General features: G+C 41.4%; 1 protein-coding gene across 1 annotated transcript; it reads right to left on the minus strand.

The window, feature by feature from the left end:
- Positions 1–963: 963 nt before the first annotated feature.
- NUS1 (NUS1 dehydrodolichyl diphosphate synthase subunit) lies at positions 964–25,287 on the minus strand. The gene is made up of 5 exons (XM_077301116.1): positions 24,676–25,287; positions 8,020–8,142; positions 6,911–7,063; positions 3,619–3,718; positions 964–2,231 (listed from the first exon to the last, which is right to left on the minus strand). The coding sequence occupies exons 1-5, from the start codon at positions 25,082–25,084 to the stop codon at positions 2,141–2,143; spliced, it is 876 nt and encodes a 291-aa protein (XP_077157231.1). The 5' UTR covers positions 25,085–25,287; the 3' UTR covers positions 964–2,140.
- Between the last annotated feature and the right edge of the window lie 271 nt (positions 25,288–25,558).

A 25,558-nucleotide genomic window follows, 5' to 3' on the forward strand; every position in this document is an offset into this window, starting at 1 on the left:
ATTTACAGGTATGCAAAGATATACAGAATGTTACTGCTGCAGTCTATGCTTTCACAATACATGATTGGGGGAGAACTCGCTGCAATTACATATATTCAAACAGTAAATGGTGGATATGCACTATGCTTTTGGCACACTTAATTTCATTCTATGCTCTGGACCCAATACAGAACATAGTTAAATCAAGAGGGAGAAACAAACATGACTTGGGCACTATAAATATTCTTTGGCAATCTGCAGCAGACTGGTGTGAAACAGGAAAGTAACTCAGGTAGGAAAATGGATCTGACCCCCTCATTCTTGCCTCCTCCTAAGGTTCTGGTCATTTGTGGTACCAGAAATACTGGAGTTCAGATGACAGTTTTATCTTCCAATAATTTTATTTACACATGTTTTATTGGTTTGTCAAGTTCCTTTCTCCTAATGGTTAGATTTTTAAATGGTGACAAATATTCCAAAAATGTGCTACAAATATTCATGATCTTCCCAGCAGAAATCAGAAAACAAGTGGAAGCAGCTCTTGATACTCCAGTTATATGAACTGGTCACAGTAGCAAGTACCATGAAACCAATCTTTTAAAAAACAAACATAAAAATGGACTATTTACTTTGTTACAGGCTTGTATGACTCATTACATACTTGGATCTTTCTAATAGGAAGGAGAAATACATTTTTTACTTGGTACATTTTCTACTCTTAGTAAATGTTACATTTCCCTAATTTACCATATTTATAAAAAAATATATTTCAATTCCCCCTTTAAACTGAAGAAATGGCACTAATCTAATTTTTACCATTCCTTATAAAATACACATTCGAAAAGAAACACCTGACCATCACTCACTTTGAATACTTGCCAATCACACAACTCATGTATGAAACATTATGATAAAGCATTGAAGGAACATAGCACACTATAAATTTTATTTAGCACCTAAAAGGAGCTAACTGTAGGAAATCAATTGACAAAATTAGTCCATGGGTTTTATTTTTCTTTATATTTGTTATATAGATTGCAATCGCACAATCATAGAATAGCTGTTGCAGTCACTATGCAGTTAGTCATGTCATAGTTTACTATCCCAGGATTTAGAAATCCTCAGTGCATACTGACGTAATACTTTCCTTCCCTTTGCTGCTGTGTGCAAACAGAATACAAACTGAATATCACAGTACACATTGTTGAAAACGAAATACATTGATTGACATGTTTAAATGAAGACAGAATAGGTCATTTGAAGTGCAACTGACATAATCAAATCAAGGTCTAATTTTTTTTTAAGGGAAAAATGTCTTGTCACTATTTAGGACCTGTTTAAACTGGTAAAAATTCCAGTAGTAATACAGGTGCCTTAAAGTTTACATTACATTTGGCCAAACCAATTTTATAGGATTCCATTATTACATATAATAATCCAACTAAATATCTATCAGATTCTTGCCAAAAAATGTATACAATTCATCAATTAACCCACTGCTTTCCAGTGGGAGAAAAAATTGTCTGTAATTAACAGATGAAGTCATTAGTTGTTTGAATGCTTGTTTAATAATACAATCAATCGATGATTTAAAAGTATTTCCACATTCTAGGAACTGCTTAACTGAACTTTATATATGCTTATAGTCATTTACAGCTCATTATGAGCTGCAATATTTAATTCCTCCATTTACCTGCCAGAAGAATTCATGTGCAGTTTTAGAAACATTTGAAGGTAACTAAGAAGTATTCTCCTAGCTGTTCCATTATGGAAGTCCACGGAGGAAGCTGTGACAACAGAACATCCTTTTTTCTCCACAAGGTCCAATGTTACCCGTTGATTGTAGCTACTCTGAGTGGTTTCTTCATAACTAGATGCAAAGTACTCCTTTGACTGAGGATTTGGTCACTGAAAGGAGAGAGCCCTGTAGCCGTCAATCAGCTCTGTTTTACAACCTCTGTTAATGCCATATGTCACAGCAGTAAAGGATTGCTTTCCCACACCTCCAACGTTGATGAGTACACACACACAAATTCTAGAAAGGTAAGACACTTTATTGAATTTGATAAATTAAGAAAGACTATGTACTGGACTCATAGGTATATGTAAACAGAGATACTGGGTCCTTTCCACGGAAATCCTGATAATGTTCAGCAAGAAATCATTTCCCCCAGCGCTGTTCACAGGCTGCATAGTGACAGAGGGCAGAGAAAAAGTCTTCATAGCTGATGTTCACATGTGAAGGTAAAGAACTGGGAAAATACAATTGGGAAAGAAAAAATTAAGCGTTTTATGTGGCCATTGTGGTTTGATGCATAACATTCTTCATTAGTCACACCTTTGTCTTGGATTCAACCAAAGCATAGAGCTATGAAATAAGACTAATCAAGGTCAGCTATTTAAGTATGTAGTAACAAAGTACAAACAGAAGTAACAAGTAACAAACAGAAGAGTAGATGATTTAGAAGCCACAGGAAATTCCAGAAACATTAAGGATTAACAGAAGAAAAGAAGATGGTGTAGAAAGGACTCCAGAATAACTAAGCATCCAAGGCCATCCAAACTGGCATTCTACATGATTTCACTTTAATAGCTTTCCTTGTCTGTTATACTGAAGTAGGATTTTTAAAAAAATACTGATTTAAGTTTCTCTACAAAACATAAACAGTTCAGCAAGCTTTCTAATTGCACAGAACTGCAAATAACATGGCTAGCATATTATTAGAGAAGGCAGTACATTTTATAAACTGTTCACAGCAAGTACTTTCCCGCATGGTCCTTCAAAGCCTATAGACTATTAAATTGTGGCCATAACCAGATATTCACTTATAGATGTGCAGTTCAGTTCATGCTTTAGGAAATTGGTTCTAGGCAATTGAAAAACAGAGCCTTTCCCTTCCCCCTATATCACACATAAAGGACAGAGGACCCATGGAAGAAATGAGACACTTGGAAGACGTGTGGCAAAAAGGGTACTGGCAGAAATCTCTCCTCTCTGCTCTTGTGTAAACTCCTTCACTACTGGAGTTAATACCCCTTCCAAGAATGGACAGGTGCAATTTCTACTGATGACCCAACACACATTGCAGTCCCAAATCAGTCCTTAAGAAGAACAACAAAAAATGGGGCTAGTAGTTATTCTAGAATATTAACTAACTGGAAGCAGTTATTTTAGAATAGAGATATTAGTCATTCTAGAGCATTAACTAACTGGAACACAAGGATATACACAACAGATCACAGAACTAGTATCCCTAACACCTTTATATAAAAACTGAAGAATAATATATTTTTTCTTGTCTCCTATATCGGTCTATTATTTCTTCTATATCTATTATGCATATTTTCCTGTAGTTGCAAAAGCAGGAATTTCTGCCTATGCACCTATGAACTTAAGGTTACAAGCTAATATCCATAACTGCCCCACATTTTTTTATAAAGAATGGCAGACTATGTCTCATTGTTAGAGATATCAATTTACCTTTAAAGGAAAATGTTTGGAAATTCCATTATGCAGAGAACGAATGGAAGAGCAGACTGCATTTTCATTAATTCACCTATAGATTTTGATGTATAAGCATGCACCCAATTCAACAAACAGTATTTTTGCTTGCATATTATTAGGCCCTATCCACTCACATGATCTCTGTCACTCTGATGTGCCAAGGTAGGAATCCTAATATGCTGTCCACAGAACCAAACTTCAGTATTAAATCAGGCTCAGGAAAACCTTTATTACCTATACAAGGAGTAACAAGTTAGGTTTGTAGAATGAAGGCCCATTTACTTCAGTAGAGCTTTAACACATTTTCACCATCATACGTATCACCCATGAGCAGACAGATGGTACCAAGACACTTCAGGGACCCCAAGAGGATAATGGCTTGGATCCCACCTAGAATTTCCATGGACAGGCGAAGGGACTTTTGCCAATTCCCTTCTTCCACAGGACACTTCAAATTCTGACCTCACCAGCAATTTTAGGTGGTCCCCTGATTTCAAAAGAGTTTTTCAGGTAGGCACTTGGGGCTGTGGTGGTAGGAGACAGTGAAAGTCCCCCCCTTTTCATGTGTAAGTAGAAATTTTAGGCAGGATCCAAGCCAATATTAACATTTTATAACCAACTAACTACAGTTCTTCACATTCCTCCATTTCAAAGGAAATACTTAAGAATGTTGGTAAATAGGTGTAGCAGTAATGGTTGAACTTAGCAATTTAGTTATTTTAATAATTGCACTGAAATTCTGAATGCATTTACTTGAAAGCAGTACTGCTGATTTCAATTGGTATTTTAACTTTTTTAAAAAGCTAAATAAACCTAAGTAGCAATATACTGTTTTGATTGGAAACATTGTTACTTTTGCAACAGTAGCCATTTTGAGAAAGTCCACACCATTTGTTCAATTTTCCCTCATAATGATATAAAGCTACTTTGGGTCATGATCATTGGCTTAGCACAGGCTATGGTTTAGCACAGGCCCTGGAGTTTTAGAACAGCCCTGGAACAATTTTGCTGATTGGGTGGGAGTTTAGTATACATTTTTTTTAATTTGACAATGTAGGGTCATATTGATCACCACCCCCGTTGCCAAATATGGGCCTGGAGCAGGTGGGTGTCCCAGCCAAACAAATCCTTGCTAGGCAAGGCTCATCACATGTGGTACAGAGAGGTAAGCACTTTACTGGGGGTGGGGGGCTGTGACAGAACAGCATAGGCTTGCTCCATCACTGTTTCTGGCATTTGGAGTGGGGAAAGGTGATGTAAAAGACAAGCTGGTTCTTATATGCTGCTTTTCTCTATCAGAAGGAGTCTCAGTGTAGCTTACAATCCCCTTCCCTTTCCTCTCTCCACAGCAGACACCCTCTGAGGTGGGTGAGGCTGAGAGAGCCCTGATATTACTGCTTAGTCAGAACAACTCTATCAGCACTGTGACAAGCCCAATGTAACCCAGCTGGCTGCACGTGGAGAAGCGTGGAACCAAATCTGACTCACCAGATTAGAAGCTGCCGCTCTTAACCACTACACCAAATTGGCATAGGCCTGCCCCAGCCCTGTTTCTGCAGGCTCGCACTGCAGGCTCCCTTTGGTGAAGAAGAGCAAACTGGTAGTCAGCTCAGAGTGCAGATATGGTTCTGTTCACAAATCATCTGAAAATATTTCTGAGCTGTCATTTCCCTTGTTATAGGAGTGGCCTGGTAAAGTCACTTTTCAGTGGGAGTGTCTGAATGACGTCACTTCTAGTGATATGTGACATCTGGGGATGTGGCAGGAAGGTGTAGTCTACTCAGATTACTTCCATGGTTTCTCAATCGTAAAAAGATTGAGAAAGGCTGGCCTGGCAACATGAAAGGGATTTTGTTTATCTTTTGCTTTAATGCTAGAAACCACAGCAGTAGTTACTGCACAAATTAAGATGATTTGGGCAACACCGATAGTCAGCCACAGGTTGCAGTCACCATTGACTTCGCTTTACTCTGACTTGGGAAAAACTCACACAAAGCTTCAGGAACACAGAGAATCCTGTTTCCTAGTGCTTTGAGCCAACGTGATGTGATGACTAATAAGCCCTTTTCTATGCTTGCTTGACGCTGAAGCAGACATTTTCCAGGTTAGAAGATGTGCCTACCAGAATTGTGGACATAACTGTGGACCCGAGTGTCTTATTCATAAACAGATGTTTCTACCTCCATGCTGTAGCTAGACATTTTAATTCAAGAGATAACAAATTACTGCAAACATAAATGTCCCCTCAGTAAACTTAGTTTTCTGAAGTAACTTATGAGGCCTTTTAAAGAAGACTTAATAAAACTGAAGTGCACTTTCTTCAAAGCGTCAAGTACAAATTAATGCTTTCAAACTAGTTAGAAAACTTCATAAGTCTACACTATTCACAAAACTACTTTTCGTGGTACTTACAAGTGGGTGAACTGCAAGAAGTTATTTGGGGGCATCTAATTTCCCTCACCTACTATTTCTTCTTTCTCCTCTCTAAAAATACCATAAGCTCTCCTTTTCTTCTTGCATTCTCTCCTTCCTTCCTTCCCACCCACCAGCCAACCTACCTTTATCTGCCCAGTCTTCCATTTAATTCTACATTTAAATAAAAGATTCTCATACTTTCCTGCAAAACTAGGCCTTTTCATCTGTCTTGTTTGGTCGTGTCTCAATCTTTTGATTTAGTATCCACAGATTTGACTATGCTTAGAATTACATATTGGTGATCTTAACAATTAATACTATTATAAAAATGCGGTCTTCCTGCTGACATTATTCAAAATAGCTAAATCTTTCAAGGAGCATTTTAGAGCCTGTCTCTTAATAGTTTTTCTAAAACTACAATTCAGTGGACAAAGACCACTTCATCCAATATTTCAAGTTAATTTTGTAAAGACATCCAAGTTACGACAGATATAAAAATGCCTGCCTGTTGTTTAGTAGATCTGGATTATCTTAATACCTGTTTCCTACCTCCCAGTTTGCTCCTCAGTTCAATTCGAAGTGCTAGTCCTTTATTTAAAATAACATCTATGAACTGAATACCTGAAGGACCATCTCTTCCTGTATGAGCCCACTCATTTATGTTGGCTCAGCAGGCCTTTCTTATAGTACCCACCATTCAGTAGTTCTGTACAGCTTCTGCCTTCTTCATTGCAGCTCCTGTCTTATGGAATGGTCTGCTGGAAAGAGTCCATAAGATACCCACATATTGATATGCTTCATCAGGCTTGTTTAAGACTGTCTTGTATGGTTTTTTAATGCATTTGGGACTGCATACTTCTGCAGTTTTTCTATCAGATCACTTCACTGTTTATCATACTGCATTTTTGCATGTTGGTTACCTGTTCATTTCAGTATGGTACCCTGAACTCTGTAAGTGTGGAACATACATTTTAAACTTGGCAAAATAAATCACTTTTACACCATACTTACTGTTTAGTAAATTGTCCAAGACGTTTGCATCCAGATCTGTACATTTTCTTTGCTGTTGTGCTACTAAATGGCAAAATTTCTGAGCTGCTTTTACTATATCTGTCTTTCCATCCTCTGGAGACAGCACTTTTAATGTAGGTTGGCAATTTAAAACTGTAATAAAATATTTCAAGGATATTAAACTTCAGATGGAAAATGGCACCAATGCTTGAAAAAGCCAGCTTCCCCTCATAAGTGCATGAGTCATATTGCATTTTTCTACCCTTTCACTTTCTCCCCAAATCAGATCAATCAATCGCCCAACATGCCTTGAGCAGCATTTGGAACTCGTCTTACAAAATATTAAATTTTGTATACATGCTCAAGACAGTATATGCTGAGTGTGTCATGATTCCGTGAAGTTCAAATGAACATTTATCTTGTCAACAGAGTTGTGCCAATGCAAGATCAATGGGAAAGAAATGCAGCTCTTTGCATCAGTATAAAGCTAATACTTTTTCCAATGCCTCCATTTAATAATTTGAGGCCATTACCTTATTTATCTAATCTTGTTTTCCCAGAACATAGGAGATAATTTACTCTCTTACGATATAACATGCTCCCGTCCAACTTTAGGGAAAGCTTATTAAAAAAAAATACCCACCTGTGATCGTTTATGCATCTGCCAGGATGGGAGCATCAAGACATCTGAACATGTTTTACTTCAATGTAGGGTATACGATCAATTCAGGGAAGAACTTATATCTTCCCTACAGAATAAGCCCAGCTCAGAGGCAATCACAGACATGTTGTCAGACAAAAGCACAGAAATAACTTCTGTTGTGGCCAGATTTGCTTGGAGAGCAATCAAAACAAGGAAGAGCTGGTTGGATTCGGAGCAACTTAGGTAGAGATAGTCTCAATTGCTTGAGATAATGCTTGTGAGTTTTAAAACCAGAATGATTCTTATAGCTGGAATATTTTTATATTTTATAATATTTAAGTTATCAATGATTCTTTTATCTTGTTAATGCCAGATGATTTTATGTACCTTGTAATTTGACTACTGGTCTAGTACCGTAATAAAAAAGACTTGATAAAGCTAACACACAAAACAAAAGCAGTCTTACCTTGATCTGTTTTGTCTTGATTTGCAAATTCTACGGTATATTTGGAACAGTCAAGGTTTAATAATTCCTGTTGCTGTTTTAGAATTTCATCCATCAATCTTGAATTATTTCTCTTGAAAATACCTAGGCAGGGAGAGAAAATGGAAGAAAAAGGATATACATATCAGTTTACTTTCCTTTTTGAGGAAATCTATGATTGATCTTAACTCAGATCTAAAGAGATCTAGATGTTTTATATTTTGAGTTAACTGGAAGTAGTATGGACAAAAATGAACCCCAAGTCCACATAATGAACCACAGCATATTCACAGATCTTACAGTTAAGGTGGTGATTCAGACAGTACATGATGGTTGTCCAGTCTTTAACAGGAAAACTACTCTCATAGCCACTTATTTAATTATAAAATGTATACCTTGCCTTTCTGCCCTTATCAAGGACACCAAGGTAGCTAACAAATCAAAATTAAAAAAAACTATTAAAACATCCTAAAACTATTAAAACAAAACAAAATACATCATACAGTTTCACATCCCTATCCATAGTTCCTCTATATATTTGTGAAACAGCCTTGGGGGTGGAACGTGTCTGGCTGTCCAAGCTGGAATAGGGCCAAGCTGTCCCAAACTGCACACCAGCCCTCCTTCTCTGCTAATCACCTGCTAGGCCTTCTGCTGCGAGAGAGACACAGCGAGGGAGACACACACACTCACACAGATCAGTACCTCCCAGTGTCCCCTGGGTCCTAGCACCCATTGTATTCCTGCTTGCAATGGGCTTTCTTGATAGTACAATATAAAACACACAAAATAAATGCAATTAATAACACAGCAGAAAAATGGGATCACTGAGGGATTCTATAACCATAAGGCACACCGGGCACTTTAAGCTGTGCCTGGCATCCGATTTGGAACCAATATAAATGGGCCACGACCAGGGTGATATTGTCTCTACAATCCATTGCAATCAACATCTTGACTAGAGCATTCTGCCACCAACTGAAGTTCCAGTTGAATACACTGCCTTAATCTAAACTAGGGTATGTACCACAGAAGAACAAACACAGGACAAGGGTAAAAACCGAACTCAAAACCAAATATAACGAGCATGCTATAAGGGTCAAACTATAGTAAATAAAAATTTTGTATCAAAAGAAAAATGTTTAATATATGGTATACACAGTGAAATAAATACAAAGGGCCTGATTAACAGGATACAATAAGAGTCATAAAGAACAAGCTTTGTAGAAGGAAGTCAGCATGGATTTGTCTCCAACAGGCCCTGCCAGACCAACCTGGTTTCCTTTTTTGACCAAGTAACAGGTTTGCTGGATCGGGGAAATTCGGTTGATGTCATTTACTTGGATTTTAGTAAAGCTTTTGACAAGGTTCCCCATGATGTTCTGATGGATAAATTGAAGGACTGCAATCTGGATTTTCAGATAGTCAGGTGGATAGGGAATTGGTTAGAGAACCGTACTCAAAGAGTTGTTGTCAATGGTGTTTCATCAGACTGGAGAGAGGTGAGTAGCGGGGTACCTCAGGGCTCGGTGCTTGGCCCGGTACTTTTTAACATATTTATTAATGATCTAGATGAGGGGGTGGAGGGACTACTCATCAAGTTTGCAGATGACACCAAATTGGGAGGACTGGCAAATACTCCGGAAGATAGAGACAGAGTTCAACGAGATCTGAACACAATGGAAAAATGGGCAAATGAGAACAAGATGCAATTTAATAAAGATAAGTGTAAAGTTCTGCATCTGGGTCAGAAAAATGAAAAGCATGCCTACTGGATGGGGGATACGCTTCTAGGTAACACTGTGTGTGAACGAGACCTTGGGGTTCTTGTGAATTGTAAACTAAACATGAGCAGGCAGTGTGATGCAGCGGTAAAAAAGGCAAATGCCATTTTGGGCTGTATCAACAGAGGCATCACATCAAAATCACAAGATGTCATAGTCCCATTGTATACGGCACTGGTCAGACCACACTTGGAGTACTGTGTGCAGTTCTGGAGGGCTCACTTCAAGAAGGATATAGATAAAATTGAAAGGGTACAGAGGAGAGCAACGAAGATGATCTGGGGCCAAGGGACCAAGCCCTATGAAGATAGGTTGAGGGACTTGGGAATGTTCAGCTTGGAGAAAAGGAGGTTGAGAGGGGACATGATAGCCCTCTTTAAGTATTTGAAAAGTTGTCACTTGGAGGAGGGCAGGATGCTGTTTCTGTTGGCTGCAGAGGAGAGGACACGCAGTAATGGGTTTAAACTTCAAGTACAACGATATAGGCTAGATATCAGGAAAAAGTTTTTCACAGTCAGAGTAGTTCAGCAGTGGAATAGGCTGCCTAAGGAGGTGGTGAGCTCCCCCTCACTGGCAGTCTTCAAGCAAAGGTTGGATACACACTTTTCTTGGATGCTTTAGGATGCTTAGGGCTAATCCTGCGTTGAGCAGGGGGTTGGACTAAGAGCCTCTTGTGGCGCAGAGTGGTAAGGCAGCGATATACTGTCTGAATCTGTCTGCCCATGAGGTTGGGAGTTCGATCCCAGCAGCCGGCTCAAGGTTGACTCAGCCTTCCATCCTTCTGAGGTCGGTAAAATGAGTACCCAGCTTGCTGGGGGGTAAACGGTCATGACTGGGGAAGGGCAAACCACCCCGTATAGAGTCTGCCATGAAAACGCTAGAGGGCGTCACCCCAAGGGTCAGACATGACTCGGTGCTTGCACAGGGGATACCTTTACCTTTACTTGGACTAGATGGCCTGTATGGCCCCTTCCAACTCTATGATTCTATGATTCTATGATTCTAGATACTGTTATAATTTCCCAGACAAAACTGGTGAAAATATCAAAAAATCAACTCAAGACCATACATGTTTTGGTCTAAAAGGTTTTAGAATCATAGTATCATAGAGTTGGAAAGGGCTATACAGGCCATCTAGTCCCCTGCTCAACGCAGGATCAGCCCTAAGTATCCTAAAGCATCCAAGAAAAGTGTGTATCCAATCTTTGCTTGAAGACTGCCAGTGAGGGAGAGTTCACCACCTCCTTAGGCAGCCTATTCCACTGCTGAACTACACTGACTGTGAAATTTTTTTTCCTGATATCTAGCCTATATTGTTGTACTTGTAGTTTAAACCCATTACTGCGTGTCCTCTCCTCTGCAGCATCCTTCCCTCCTCCAAGTGACAACCTTTCAAATACTTAAGGAGGGCTATCATGTCTCCTCTCTCAACCTCCTTTTCTCCAGGTTGAACATTTCCTCAGTGGTCAACAGTATATAACACATCTAAATACACATCCAGAATATAAACAACATAAATAGATCCTGATCAAGTGATATTATCTGTAAACATAAAAGGAGAGAGAAAAGAAAAAAGGTCCACTTGTTAAAATAGAATTACTATTTTAAATATATTTTGGGGAAAATTCTGCAAAAAATACAAAACATTCTACTTCATATCACGTGGTTTGAAGTTATCTATATTTGAAATTTTGCAATGTTGTTATTGTATTTACTAGTATTTTAATGTATTGCTTTATAATCTACTTAGAGTCTCACTGAACAAAGTTGATGACAAATTAAAATTTTAAAAATACATAATCCAAAAGTTCCTACTAGAAACTAAAACTAAAAAAAACCCAAACCCTTAAGAATAGAATTTAACATAATCTGAAAATATGAACAAAAAGAGCCTATGTGGCGTAGCAGTTAACAGCAGTGGACTCGAGTCTGGAGAACTGGGCTGGATTCCCCGCTCCCCCTCATGCAGCCTACTGGTGACCTTGGACCACTCATAATTCTCTAAGTAATGGAAACATTGTTATTTGGAATCCAGCCACTAACTGTACTACTTCTTAACCTAACAATTCCTTTGCCTTTATTCTACTAAGAGCTAAAGGTGATGTTGCCCACCTGAAAAACAGGTTTGCACTGTTATAAATGCAGTAAGCGAACAGCACTCTTGTTAAGTCTAGCCTTTTATTTCAAAGAAAAACAAAGTGAAAACACACAAGGTACTACTTACTGCTGCCCTAGCTACTTATTAGAACCATTAAAAGGACTGCAGAGGTGACTTTGCATAGCAAGATGTTGCAAATCCCATAGGCCCTTCACTAGAATTCAGCAAGTATTATTCAAGGTTGGTGCAAGTTTTCCATATGGAGAAAAGGTGAACTCGTAATTAGTTGGGATTCAAACTGTCAAGTACTAAGATCAATACACTTACTATTCTTATTCTTCCATATTTATCTCCAACCTGATTGTTAGCTTTCAAATCTTTCAAAACACTTATTTTAGGTCTACCATGTTCAACAGTTTGAGTCCTTCTAAATCATTAGTTTGTTACTATTAAATAATGTCAACTTATTCTATAAATTACTACCATACAAAGCCTTTACTTGAATCCCAAATCTTATTCCTTAAGACCTCAAATACAAGGTTTATTAGTTATAGATTGCCTTTCTCTGTTGGATTCAAGGTGATTTACTATGATCATAACATTTAACATTACTATGATCACAATTTTAATATATTTTTATTAACTAAGATCTATGTTAAGAACTTATGTCCTGCCTCTCCTGTAGGGTTAAACCTGTGCATTTAAGCCACTTACTGACAAGTCTCTGTTCTTCCAAAAATATATTATTGGCCAGTATCAACCATACAGTTAAGAAACTTTATATTTCCTTAGCAGGAAATAGCCATTTCAACCGGTTCCCCCAACTGCAGTCCAATTAAGGCCTTGACATTTTATTTCTAAAGCAGTAGACTCACAGGTACAGCTTGGGGGAAGGGTGCCCACATAAATGTATGTATGACGGGAAATGGCACAAATCACCACTTTCTTAACAAAACTTAATAATGCTAAACTTTCTGAATGTGGCTTAATGTAGTCCAATGATTATTATTTCTGCAATTGAATATACCCAGTAGTCTATTTCTATAAACAGTGATTAACTACTACTACTGAAGAGAGTTTTTCTGATTTTTTCCCTAAAAGATCTTTTGCAGTGTTTCAATTTTTGCTTTAAGTTCTTGTATATTTAGATTATTTACATTTTCACATTCAAATGAAAAATCACTGCAGTTCATTGATAGACTTATTTCTCACAGAAGATTCTAACTGTTTCAACAATTTTAGCTATTATCATTTCATGTTACATTTTTCTTATAGCATTAAATCCTTGGTTTACCTTTGTCTTGTGTAAAGTGTTACTTATTCAAAAGCCTAACAAAATGCTTGACTAAGAAAAATGCTTACCATGTTCATTTTCCCCCCTCAAAATATTTACATCCTGTACTCACAATTCATTGTGTTTGCAGGATGGCCAACATAAGGAAGCCATAACATCTAGTTAAAATCAAATAGAAGGTTATGCCATATAATAAGTCACCATTCTCAAACTTGGCTCCTTTAGAGAGGGTTCAATCTAAATTTTCTGCTCTTCAAGTGCCAAAGTGTGTCTCTAATGCTACTCTGAGACTTGAGACAGGTTTTATGAAGATGGAGGCTAGAGTATGGCTGACTGCTTTAAATTACTAACGGACTATCCTTTTTCCCTCATGGCCTTGCCCCACTAACAACTGAGGATGGTTACCAATCTTCATGGCAACGAAATGTCAGAGCTAAAATTACATTCTTTGGGGTTCTCTCTGGAGTTCTTACTGAGTATGGAATATGATCAGGCCAAAGAAGTTGTTAAGCAGAGATTGACTGACATAGAATGCCAACAGGACCTAGCTAATAACCCATCTTTCATTATTAGTGAACCCAATAGATACTCATCTTTCCCTATGACATATTTGGTCAAGCTTGAAGTACCTAGTCATAGGTGTGCCTTCCACTTTGGCACGCTGTGATGCTTTCCCTTTGGCGGTATTAGAAGGAAGATATAAGAAAATACCCTATACCGAAAGGAAATGCACCTGTGGCGCGGGGACATAGAAACCATGGAACATGTTCTCCTTCAATGTCGATTTTATAATGACATTCGAACTAGTCTAATTATTTCACTGTTAGGCAGATTCCCATGGCGTTCAGGAGATTTTACATTTCTCTGCTGCTTGCAGATAAAATGATACAACCTATAGAGTTGCCAAGTTCTGCACAGCAGCAATCAAAATTCGTAATAGAATGGTCTGTATCAAGTGAACTGGACAGCTGTGTTTATGTACCTTACTATATTTTGTATTGTTATGTTTTAAGATGTTTTAATTCCTGGTTTTAATGGATGTTTTTGTATCATCTTGTGTTGGTCTATGACCGTAATAAAACTAACTTGAACTTCAGTCACCATAAAAGGGTTAAGAAACAAACCCAAAATAATGCACATTCAAACAACAAAAAATTTAAGAAAGACGTCTGGGTGAAGAAGTAGATCCTTACCTGAAATTTACCAGATGCCATGTCATGAAAAAAGCTGCAGGGAGAATATTTCAATGTCAAACTACCACAATGACTATGTTCTTGTAAGACACTTATCTCATTTCAGAAGGCTAGGCTGAGCAGGGCCCCTGAGGATGATTGCAAATAGCAGACAGACAATCCTTTACGAATCCTGATCATAAGCAGTTTTGTACTTAAAGTAAGAACCACCACTATGATTAGTCCAGAAGCAAATCAAAGCCAGTGAAGCTCTTTAAAACTGCTGGATATGTTCCCTCTCAATATTACCAGTCAGTCTTATGGCTGCATTTGGTACTAGTAGAAGATTTGGACTTCAAAAGGCTGTTGGCCACCTACCTCACTTCAGAAGAGTGCCCCGAGTAATGTACACAGAGTGCAATACAATTAGGTTTAGCAATCTCAATATGTATAACACTTAGCTGTATAAATGTTTGCGCAGAGCCCTCCTGGGCAGAGCTGGTCCAGCCTCTGCTTCTGGTCCCCTGGAACATTACAGGCCAATCAGTAAAGCTGTGCATGTCCTGGCTGGGCTGGCCCTGCTCGCACCCACCCCAACAGACCAGGCAAGAACTCTGAGGCATTCCCTACGATTCACAGCCTAGGCACCGCCAGGAAAGTTAGTAGAAATATTCTCCCTTTCCCTCACTCCCAGAAGGTGTGCCGTGCCATTTCCCAGTGTTGGCAAGCCTGCCTGGGGTGGGGGGAGGGAGACGCCCATCCAGTCCTCTCCTTTGCTCCGGGAATGCTCACTGCGCCTGAGAAAGACCACACTGGGCCTTCTCAGGGCGAACGGGAACCCTGCCTGGGACTCCCCTCCTTCCTTCCCTGACCCCCAGATGGTGCACTGTGGCATTTCCTGGTCTCGGCAAGCCTGCTTGGGGTGGGAAGGAGGAGGTGAGTCCCAACCAGGGCTCCCAATCGTCCCAAGAAGGCCTGGCTCCACATTCGCCTCCCTCCCAGGCATGCTCGCCGAGGCCTGCCTGGGGCATGGGGAGATTGGAAGGTGTTCCCACCAATCCTTCCCCCCCCCAGCCTGAAAAGGCCTGCCACAGCCTCTCCAGACCTGCCTGGAGTTGCTGGGGGGGGGGGCATGGGAGGAATGGAGGGGGTGGGGGAAAAGCTAGCACCTTTGTATTTTAAAGTACAAAGGGTTTTTTTTTGCTAGTTCATAATATGAAGATGCAAAGTAACATCTCTAGTCAGTTAACAAAAAGAGACCTATCAGTTTAGGATGTTCAAACCAGTATAGTAATTGATCTCATATGTACTTGGAAGTAATGTTTTGTAAACCGAATGCATTATTCTGAATTAACTGTATCAGCCGAATTAAAGAGTACATTAATATGGTCTGCACTATTCAAAGTAAGTTACAGCATAGAGTTATGTGTTGCACCCAAAAAAATCTACAGCCACCTCCAGTCATTAAATAATTCAACATTGCCCACACCGTTGCACTCACATATTAGATGAAGTAGTTGAATGAAGACAGCATTTATTATTTTCACATTAAGCCAAATATATTTTCCTTTGGAAGAGTAATAACTCTTTCAGTCTATGGATGGCTTCTAGGCCAAATGGAAAGCAGTAGTATATAACGAGCTGGACATCAAACTTCCTGAGATACAAATTTCTGACTGCAGGGTGCAACTTGCTCACCTCCCCCCTTCCATTACAGACCAAAATACCCCCTTAAATACTACTTATGGGGAAAAGGATTTGCCTGGAAACAGGAGCAATGAGTCACCAGGGATAGGGGCAGGTACTATCCTTTCTATTCCCAGAAACCTAATGGGTTGCATCCCACAGATATGCCAGATCTTTTCCTGCCTTTCCATTTCCTCAGGAGCCTCCTATGACTCCAGAAAGACAAAAAAGCCCCCAAAGAAGGGGATAGCAATGAAGAAAGGAAATATAGAAGATCAATTTCTCCTACCAGGACCATATTTATCCAATACTGAAATTACTGCACTGGTTGCCAATTTGTTTCCTGACCCAATTCAGTGTCCTGGCTCTTTTATGGCTCTAAATATTTTGGGATCAAGACTCTTGAAGAATCTATGTCTGTATTTGCCTGCAATCTTCATCAAAGGCCTTGCCCAATTTGAACACCTCCCTCTTCTCATTCTGCCTGGCACCAAGGCTATTGAATTTTCAGCCCAAGACACATTCATTTCTAGATACATTTGGTTCCGCTCTCTTACAAATAGTTTGGGAGGGGGTTGCCCTATTTAAATATTTGTTTGTTCATGCATATCAGGTATCCCCACCAAGGCACCCACTGACACTTTCCTAGCACCTGCCAAATCATTTTTAAAAAGTGAGCAGGGATGTCCCTTTAGCACTAGCTGCCACTGCAACATGAAGTTCTTCACTACATGACCATAGTAGGCAAGCTGTATGTATGCAAGAAAATATTTTGAAACAGTATGTTCATGCATCCTGTTTAACAGAGATTCTTCCTGAATTGCTATGTATGACCTTGCTCCTTGACATTTTGTGGCTGCCTATAACTCTGTGGCAACCATTTTGTGACTGGTTCCACCACCCTGTGTCAGAAAACCAAAGGTGCCCGCAGTTTCAAAAAGGGTGGAGACCTCTAATGCATATACTTTGTTCTATGTTTTGTACTCTTCTTGTACCAGGGGTTCCCCAAAGTGAGACTAGTGGCGGCTGCTGCTATGTTTCCTGGCATCCACTAATAGTTTTCAGTGGGGTCTGGTGGGGCACTTGCTCAGTAGGGCTTCAGAATGGCCACAGGAGTTCTGATTGGCTGAGTAGATTAAAATGTTTCAGCAGCAGCTGCCATCACAGTGTTGCTTTAATTCTCTCATTCCTCTTTTCTACTATATTTTTAAAAATTACTTCTGTACTTGGGCTTCCTCGGTAGATATATGTATGTAGTGCCACCTCCTGTGGCAGCTATTTTGCTCATGTCACCACCCATTTCAGAATTCCAAGGTGGCCTTATTTGGACTGGGTTGTCTCTATGGCTTATTTTGCTGTGCTGCTTTATTTGTATTGGTTTAGTAAACTAGATTTGATTGTGAGTGCAGTCTGAACCTTCTGGCTGAGGAGTCAGATAGAATCATAAATAAATTGATGACTGTGCTCAACACAACTGCAGAAGCATAACCCCGCTCTTTTCCCTGACTGCGCAGTTCTAGAGTCCACAAGGACTCCTAATTCCACAACTGGAGGAATGGAAGTAATGCCAACTGATTGACCAAGTGGTTTAATTTCTCTCTTGCCCCACATTATAGGAACTCGTTTATCTTATTTAAGGCCTTAAAAGAGGGGGAGATTATAAACATATTTGTGTAAATTTCAATATTATCAGGATACATGAGCAAGCAGACAGATTCTAAATCCAGCCTACCATTCCTGGAATGAAGGCATGACTTCAGTATTCTTTCAACAGGGTGTTGAAATCCACCATCAGCACAGAAACATGTGTGGTTCCCTAAAAGAAGTCCAAAACAGCTAAATAAAAAAGCTACTAGATTCAGCACATGAGCTGCAGATGCAATCCATCTGAACAGTTTTCTTAAGACTTCAAGGAAGAGACTGTCCTGAACTAGTCAGTCTTGTCCAGAAGTCTTCGTTTACACATAAACCCAGCCCCACGCCAGTTCAATGTTTTGGGTAAAAGTCAGATTTTAATGTCATGCTGAGCAATTATACCTGCACTGTAGCCTATGCAAGATAGTTCTGGTCAAGTTACATCTCATTAAATAAACTTATATATGTAATGTATATGTTGCTGCTTCTGTACCTCCATACAAAATCTTCATCATCATTGAAAAATAAAAGCATATAGCTGGGTTATTAAATTCAAAACATTACTGAAGTCTGCGTCTTTTCTGTCAGTGTATCATTAAAATGACAAACTTGGTAGATCGAGCTCCCAAGGGAGATTGGAGCCCTAACAGAACTTACATAAATAGTTCCACAGGGCCTGCAAAAGGGAGCTCATTCACCAGGCATTTGGTTGAGTTTGACCTGATCCAATCACTTCCCACTGGCCCCCAGAGCCTCCCTCCTATGGGAAACACTGCCCATTCGTCCAACCCACAGGGCCGTCAGTATGCAATATTTAATTTATGCAGTATGCAATATTTAATTGTTCTACTGTTCTATTATATTGTCTACTGTTACCACTGTATTATTATTGTTACAACTACTGAGTTATCTGTATTGTTCCCTGTTTTATGTAAATATGTAAATATATGTATATATAGATATGAATATGTAGTGGAGGATCATTGTCCATGGGGTCGCGATGGGTCGGACATGACTTTGCACCTAACAACAACTTAAATATGTAGATCCTTATCCATTGTTCCTCTATATATTTGTGAAACAGCCTGGGGGGTGGAATGTGTCCGGCTGTCCAACTTGGAATAGGGCCAATTGACCCTGCCCCTACACTCTAGCCTCTTTGCTCTCAGACGTGCCTCAGTGCCTGGAGCCAGCAGCAGGTAAGGGGAGAGGGCTCTGGGCAAAGGGTCATGGTGGAAGGCCTGTTAAGAAGGGCCTCTTGGCCTGCTAGGCTGGGCCTGCTAACAAGGGCCTCCCAGCCTGCTGACTGCCTACTAAGGAGCTCTGTCCCTGACTGCTAACAAGCTGGCCAACCCCCGCCCGCCCCACTTGATCCAGCTGCGAGATGCGGCCCAAAGCCATCTTAAGCTGCCTGGCCGGGGGATGGGACCCTTTCAAGGCCTGTTCTTAGGAATGGGCTTTGAAGCTAGTATACATAAAGATAAAGGTATCCCCTGTGCAAACACCGCGTCATGTCTGATCCTTGGGGTGACGCCCTCCAGCATTTTCATGGCAGACTCAAAACGGGGTGGTTTGCCAGTGCCTTCCCCAGTCATTACCGTTTACCCCCCAGCAGCAAGCTGGGTACTCATTTTACCGACCTCGGAAGGATGGAAGGCTGAGTCAACCTTGAGCTGGCTGCTGCGATTGAACTCCCTACCTCATGGACAGACAGCTTCAGACTGCATGTCTGCTGCCTTACCACTCTGCGCCACAAGAGGCTCTTCTAGTATACATATAAATACATAAAAATAAAGAAATAAAAAAAACACAGGAGTGATATATTGCTTGTAAAAATCTCAATTGCACATCAGGGGCAGGCTGAACACCTGCATTCTTTCTGCAAGCCAGCTGGGTGCACTGATACGGCTTCCATTTCATCCTCACACTAAGGTAGGTTAGGCTGAGACTGGTACAAGGTCATCAAGCAAGCTTCCATGGCAGAGTAAAGATTCGCACCCAGAACCTTTTCCAATAAAGACCATAACCATTGGTTTGAATGCACTGTTCATCCGTGTTAGAACATATCTGACCACCAAAAAAACAACAACTAATGATGGAAAATCGCATACTACTTTTCCACAGCTGCATTCCTTCTATGGTTGCTGCTACCTACAATGGAAGACAAACTGTTAAAAGAGCTTAATAAATTTTGAGCCACGTGGCACCTTTAAGACCATCTTAGTTTTATTTAAAGTGTACAAGCTCTGGTATACTGAAGAAGTGTGCATGCACAGGAAAGCTTATAACTTGAATAAAAATGTGTTGGTCTTAAAAGGTGCCACTGGACTCAAATTTTGTTCTGATGCTTCAGACCAACACAACTATCACATTTCAATCATTCACTTCTCTCGCAGAGGCCGTACCAGGGCTTTTCGGCCCACGGGTGAGTGTGGCCGGGACAGCTGCCTGGCACGTCATCTCCCAGGTTTGCCCCTCTTTGGGCTGAGGGGGGCAGGGAGTTCCCCCCTCCAGAAAAGCCCTGCTGAACCCGAAAGACACTCCACCAGGCAGCCATCCCAGCCACAGGTGAGTGTAGGCAGCAGGGCTTTTTCTTTTCCTCTCTCTGTTTACTTCTCTTTCTTTTTCTACCCGTTCTCTCTCTTCATCACTCTTTCTACCTCTCTTGGCTCTTTTTGCCCCCTCCCCCCATGCTAGTGCCCGTTGTATCGCATACAATGGGCTTTAATTCTAGTTTGATATGATTTTGACTGAGACAATTTCTAACATAAGCTATCTTGCTGTAGAATTGATGAAATCATGTATTTGTATATAAAGTGTTTACACGCATCACATATGTTTGTTTCCTGATTTTCCTTACTGCTTTCTATTCTTAACTTTCTGCTGGCAGGTCACATTTACAACAGGCAAAATACAAGGCAATTCTGTAGCAAAGGCACCCAAACTACATTCCAATATTACGTCTGAACACCTGAAGGGGCAGTTTTATAAGTAGTAATATCTGAATACAAAAACAAATCCTGTGCAGTGCCTTTTCAGTTCCAGCCTAAGTGACACAAAACAGTATGCAAGCTTTTGTGTTCTCCAGAACTCTTCATTCTAAACTTCTCATTTTTTTCTGTAGAGGGGATGACAAGGTAAGCAACTCTGGGTTCCCAGTGGGGACAAGCAGGCAAAATATTAAAAGTGCCTGAATTTGGAAACAGGCCATCAACCAAAATTGTAAATGAGCAAGCATCTATGATGCCTTTTTTCTTGCAATGTACAAGTTTAATTACACCAGTTAACATGGAGGTATAGTATTGTGTTTATACAATGCCGTAATGTATTGTACGGCTGAACTTTTTTAAAAAGTCGTGCATTGTTTAAAAAAAATCATACTCAAAGTAACTCTGAGAATCAGGATCTGCACATCTCTATACAGCCTCCTAGAACCTGAAACATTTATCTATGGCTTTTACAGTCTGTGGAAAACACTTCCCTTTTCCATAGAGTTCCAGTGATTCACTTCAAAGTATGACAAACACCAGGATGCTAATTAATATGCTTGCACCTTTGAGGAGACAAACAAAGTTTAGCCTACACAGAATTGCATCATTTACAGCTGCTCCGGATTAATTTATAATACATTAAAGAACGCTACAATGTACACTGAAAAGCAAGCAGTGGTAATACAGCACTTCCTCCTTACCTAGAACATGGAAACTCAGCTTATGTTATTTAGCAGGATTTCAGTAAGGCTTGTAACAAGGTTCCCCGTCATGTTCTGATAGGTAAACTGGAGGACTGCAGACTGGATTTTAAGATGGTTGGGTGGATAGGGAAATGGTTTGAAAACTGCACCCAAAGAGCAGTAGTTAATCGTGTTTCATCGGATTGGAAGGAGGTGAACAGCGGGGTGCCAAAGGGCTTAGTACCGGGACCAGTACTTTTCAACATTTTTATCAATGATCTGGATGAGGGGGTGGAGCGATTACTCAATAAACTTGTAGATGACACCAAATTGGGAGGAGTAGCAAACACCCTGGAAGATAGCGATAGAGTTCAACGAGATCTGATCATGCTGGAAAAGTGAGCAAACGAGAACAAGATGCAATTCAATAAGGAGAAGAGCGGAGTTCTACATCTGGATCACAAAAATGAGAAGCATGAATACTGGATGGACTGCAAGCTAAATATGAGCAAAAGGTGATGTGGCAGTAAAGCAAATGCAGTCTTGGACTGTATCATCAGAGGCATAACTTCAAAATCACAAGATGCCATATTCCCGCTGTATACCACGTTGGTCAGACCCCACCTGGAATACTGTGTGCTGTTCTGGAAGCCTCATGAGAGCCAGTTTGGTGTAGTGGTTAGGAGTGCGGACTTGTAATCTGGCATGCCAGGTTCGAGTGACCTTGGGCTCGCCACGGCACTGATAAAACTGTTCTGACCGGACAGTGATACCAGCGCTCTCTCAGCCTCACCCACCCCACAGGGTGTCTGTTGTGGGGAGAGGAATGGGAAGGAGACTGTAAGCCGCTTTGAGCCTCCTTCGGGTAGGGAAAAGCGGCATATAAGAACCAACTCTTCTTCTTCTCATTTCAAAAAGGACATGGACAAAATGGAGAGGGTTCAGAGGAGAGTGACAAGGATGGCCTGGGCCTGGGACCAAGCCCTATGAGAAAAGGTTGAGGGACTTGGGAATGTTCAGTCTAGAGAACAGGAAGTTGAGAGGGGACATGATTGCTGTCTTTATGTATTTGAAAGTTGTCAGAGGAGGGCAACAAAGAATAGGACCAGCAGGAATTGCTTCAAATTATTTGTAGAATGGTACTAGCTAGACATCAGGGGCAAAAATTTCACAGTCATAGTTCATCCATGGAATTGGCTGCCTAAGGAAGTGGTGAGCTCCTCCTCACTGGTGATCTTTAAGCAGTGGCTGGACAGATACTTATCTTGGATGCTTTAGGCTGATCCTGCATTGAGCAGGGGGTTGGACTAGATGGCTTGAATGGCCCTTTCCACTCTATGATTCTAAGTTTCCTATTCATTCAGCTACAGAGCAACGGTTTTATACAGAATCCTACCACCATTCCTTCCAATTTCCTGTATTCCATCGTAGCACTTAAATAGATTGAAAAATTATACAAACATTATCTATGAATTCGTTGAGAAGCATTCCTACTCTAATGGAAACAAACTGCTTGATCTCAACTATAACAAGACATGTAGTGTTGACTGGCTGAATTAAGGTGTGATTTCTTGTTAAGCATCTCTTACGGAGCTTTTTTGGCAAGAACAATTTGACCAGATTCTCAGACATAGAGCTGTGGTATGTTATAAGGAAAGCAAATTAGATTTGTTTTGATTATCCCTGACCCAACAGTGAAAAACGGAAGAAAACAATCAATTTCATGACACATGTGGGAAGGGACAAAAAAAAGACTCTTGTCAATTAAATGACTTTGGACTACATAGTACCTAATGTTACCTAAATGTCATTATTCATTCATTTATATTTATACAGTACCCCCCCCTCCCGAAGGCTCAGGTGGGTTTTCAAGTGCAATTACATACTGTCCAAACACATAGTAATAGTGACATTCTAGCTAGTTGTCTGTTCTTCTTAACTATATTATGGTATGTTTAGTTACTTGCTGAAGGTACAGTAGAGCCAGACACGCCTATTGTATTAGTCCTGTATGAATGGAGTACTACCTACCCCATGAAAAAATGCCCTGGAGGAATCACAGCCCATTCACTGCTTTGTTTGCAAGAGATGTATGGAGGCAGCTGTGACCAGGATGGGATAGAACAGGGCATGGTGGTGCTGAGCCCTGGCAAGCAAGCTAGGATTGAGCAACTAGTCCCCTGCAACTGTTTCTGCAACACAGATTAACCACCAATTACTGTGCATTTAGGTGATTGCTTTTAAATGGAAAAATATTTATCAGTCTAGAAAAAAAAGGAAAATTAAGGCTTCATACCCTCATAGTAATCTGGCTGGAGTTTCAAAAAAGATCTAGAGAGCCAGTCTAACCTGATCTCATCAGATCTCAGAAGCTAAGCAGGGTTGTCCCTGGCTAGTGTTTGGATGGAAGACCTCGAAGGAATAGCAGGTTTGTGATGAGGAGGCAGGTGATAACAAAACACCTCTGAGCATCACTTGCCTTAAGAACCCCACAGCATCACCAGAAATCAGTTCTGACCACCACTGTCAAGCATGATAATTATATCCACTGTATATCTCTAGATATATTAATATATGGCAGAAAGAGACAACACATGAATCTGACAGCAAGCTCATCACCAGCACTGTTGCTGTTCTGGCCATTCAAGACCAGCAACAGGCAATGACTGGTTGACTCAGAACTGAAGAGGTACATGTGTTTGTAAAACACCACCCAAATACCCATTTGCAGGTTACAAATATTATGTGCACTAGAGAGCATCACTGAGAGACTGAGTATTGTCCTAATCAAGGACCCTGGAAGATCCGCTTGAATTTCAGTCATTTTAAGCAGTAGCAGGGATTTAGACTGCCCTTTTGTTTTACATCATCTTTCCAGTAGTTGAAGCTATTTAAAGTGTTGGGACAAATACGAGCAACACGTACAAAATTTATACCCTGCTTTTCTTCATACCTCACTGGAGTAGATACAGTTAAGACAGACCACAGTATTAAGTGCTCTCTTCCCATTCACAGTCTCACTTTCTGTCATCGGATTTGACCCCAACCTTAAAAAAAGGGCAGATGTTCAATGACCAGAAAATGGAGAAGAGCGGTTAAGAAATGCAGCTGGAAGCGCGAGCAAAGTCGCTGCTCCGTTCTCCTGGCCCCCGGCGGCCGCCTCGCCATCACCACTTCACAGGTGCTCAAGCGGGCCAGCAGCACCTTACCGGCGCGGCGGTGAGGAAAAGGGAAGCGGCCGGAGGAAGAGGCCGTGCCCTCGGTCCCTCCCTCGGCTTCTACTCTTACTCACTCACCCTCGTGGTCGTAGACGCTGACGTAGGAGATGCCCACCGCCATGCACCACACCACCAGGCTGGCCATGTCCGCGTAGCTCGGCTCCTCCTCGGTGACCACCAGGCCCACATGGCCCGGCAGCTTCTGCAAGGACTTCCCGTCCCGCCGCCACCGGCTCTGGTTGCTCAGTGCCTTCCGCCCCGCCGCTGCCGCCGCCGCGGGCTTCGGGAAGGCGAACACCCCCGTGGCCGCCGCCGGCAGCAGGAGAGCCCGCGAGGCGGCGGCGGCCACGGAAGCCGCGCCGCGCCGCCACCGGCCGAGCCACGAGCCGCGTCCCCCGAACTGCTCCCGGCACCAGGCGAAGAGCACGCGCTGGGCGAAGAGGAGGGCGTGCAGGAGCCGCCATAGCAACTCGGACGCTCCGCTCATCGAGAGGACGGACGGAGGCGCGCGGGCAAGCAGAGGCTCGCGAGGAAGGCAGGTTCAGCCGGAGCGCCCAGCACGCACCATCTCGCGCCCTCACTGACACGGCTTTATCTGCCCGGCAGCCTCCTCTGGCGCCGCCATCTCCATAGCGGGGTGACCTTTCCCCTCCCGCCTACGCACCACGTGCCCATTGGCCCCAGCACGGAACCACCGCCCGAAGTCATTTCCGGGTTGATGGAGCGAATGACGTGGCTCCTGAAAGGAAGCGCCTTCGACCATGTTCCGACTAAGAATCAAGGAGCGGCGCCCTTGTCCGCCCCCGGAGCGGCTCTTTGATGTTTCGCACGTGCTTTCCCTCATACACAGTGCCATCTAATGGCTGGAGGAGGTATTCCCTTGGAAAGAATTGGTTTTTATACCCCGCTGTTCACTGCCCGAAGGAGTCTACAAGCGGCTTACAATTGCCTTCCCTTATTC

This window comes from Paroedura picta, chromosome 1 (genome assembly GCF_049243985.1).
Source record: "Paroedura picta isolate Pp20150507F chromosome 1, Ppicta_v3.0, whole genome shotgun sequence".
Classification (NCBI taxonomy): domain Eukaryota; kingdom Metazoa; phylum Chordata; class Lepidosauria; order Squamata; family Gekkonidae; genus Paroedura; species Paroedura picta.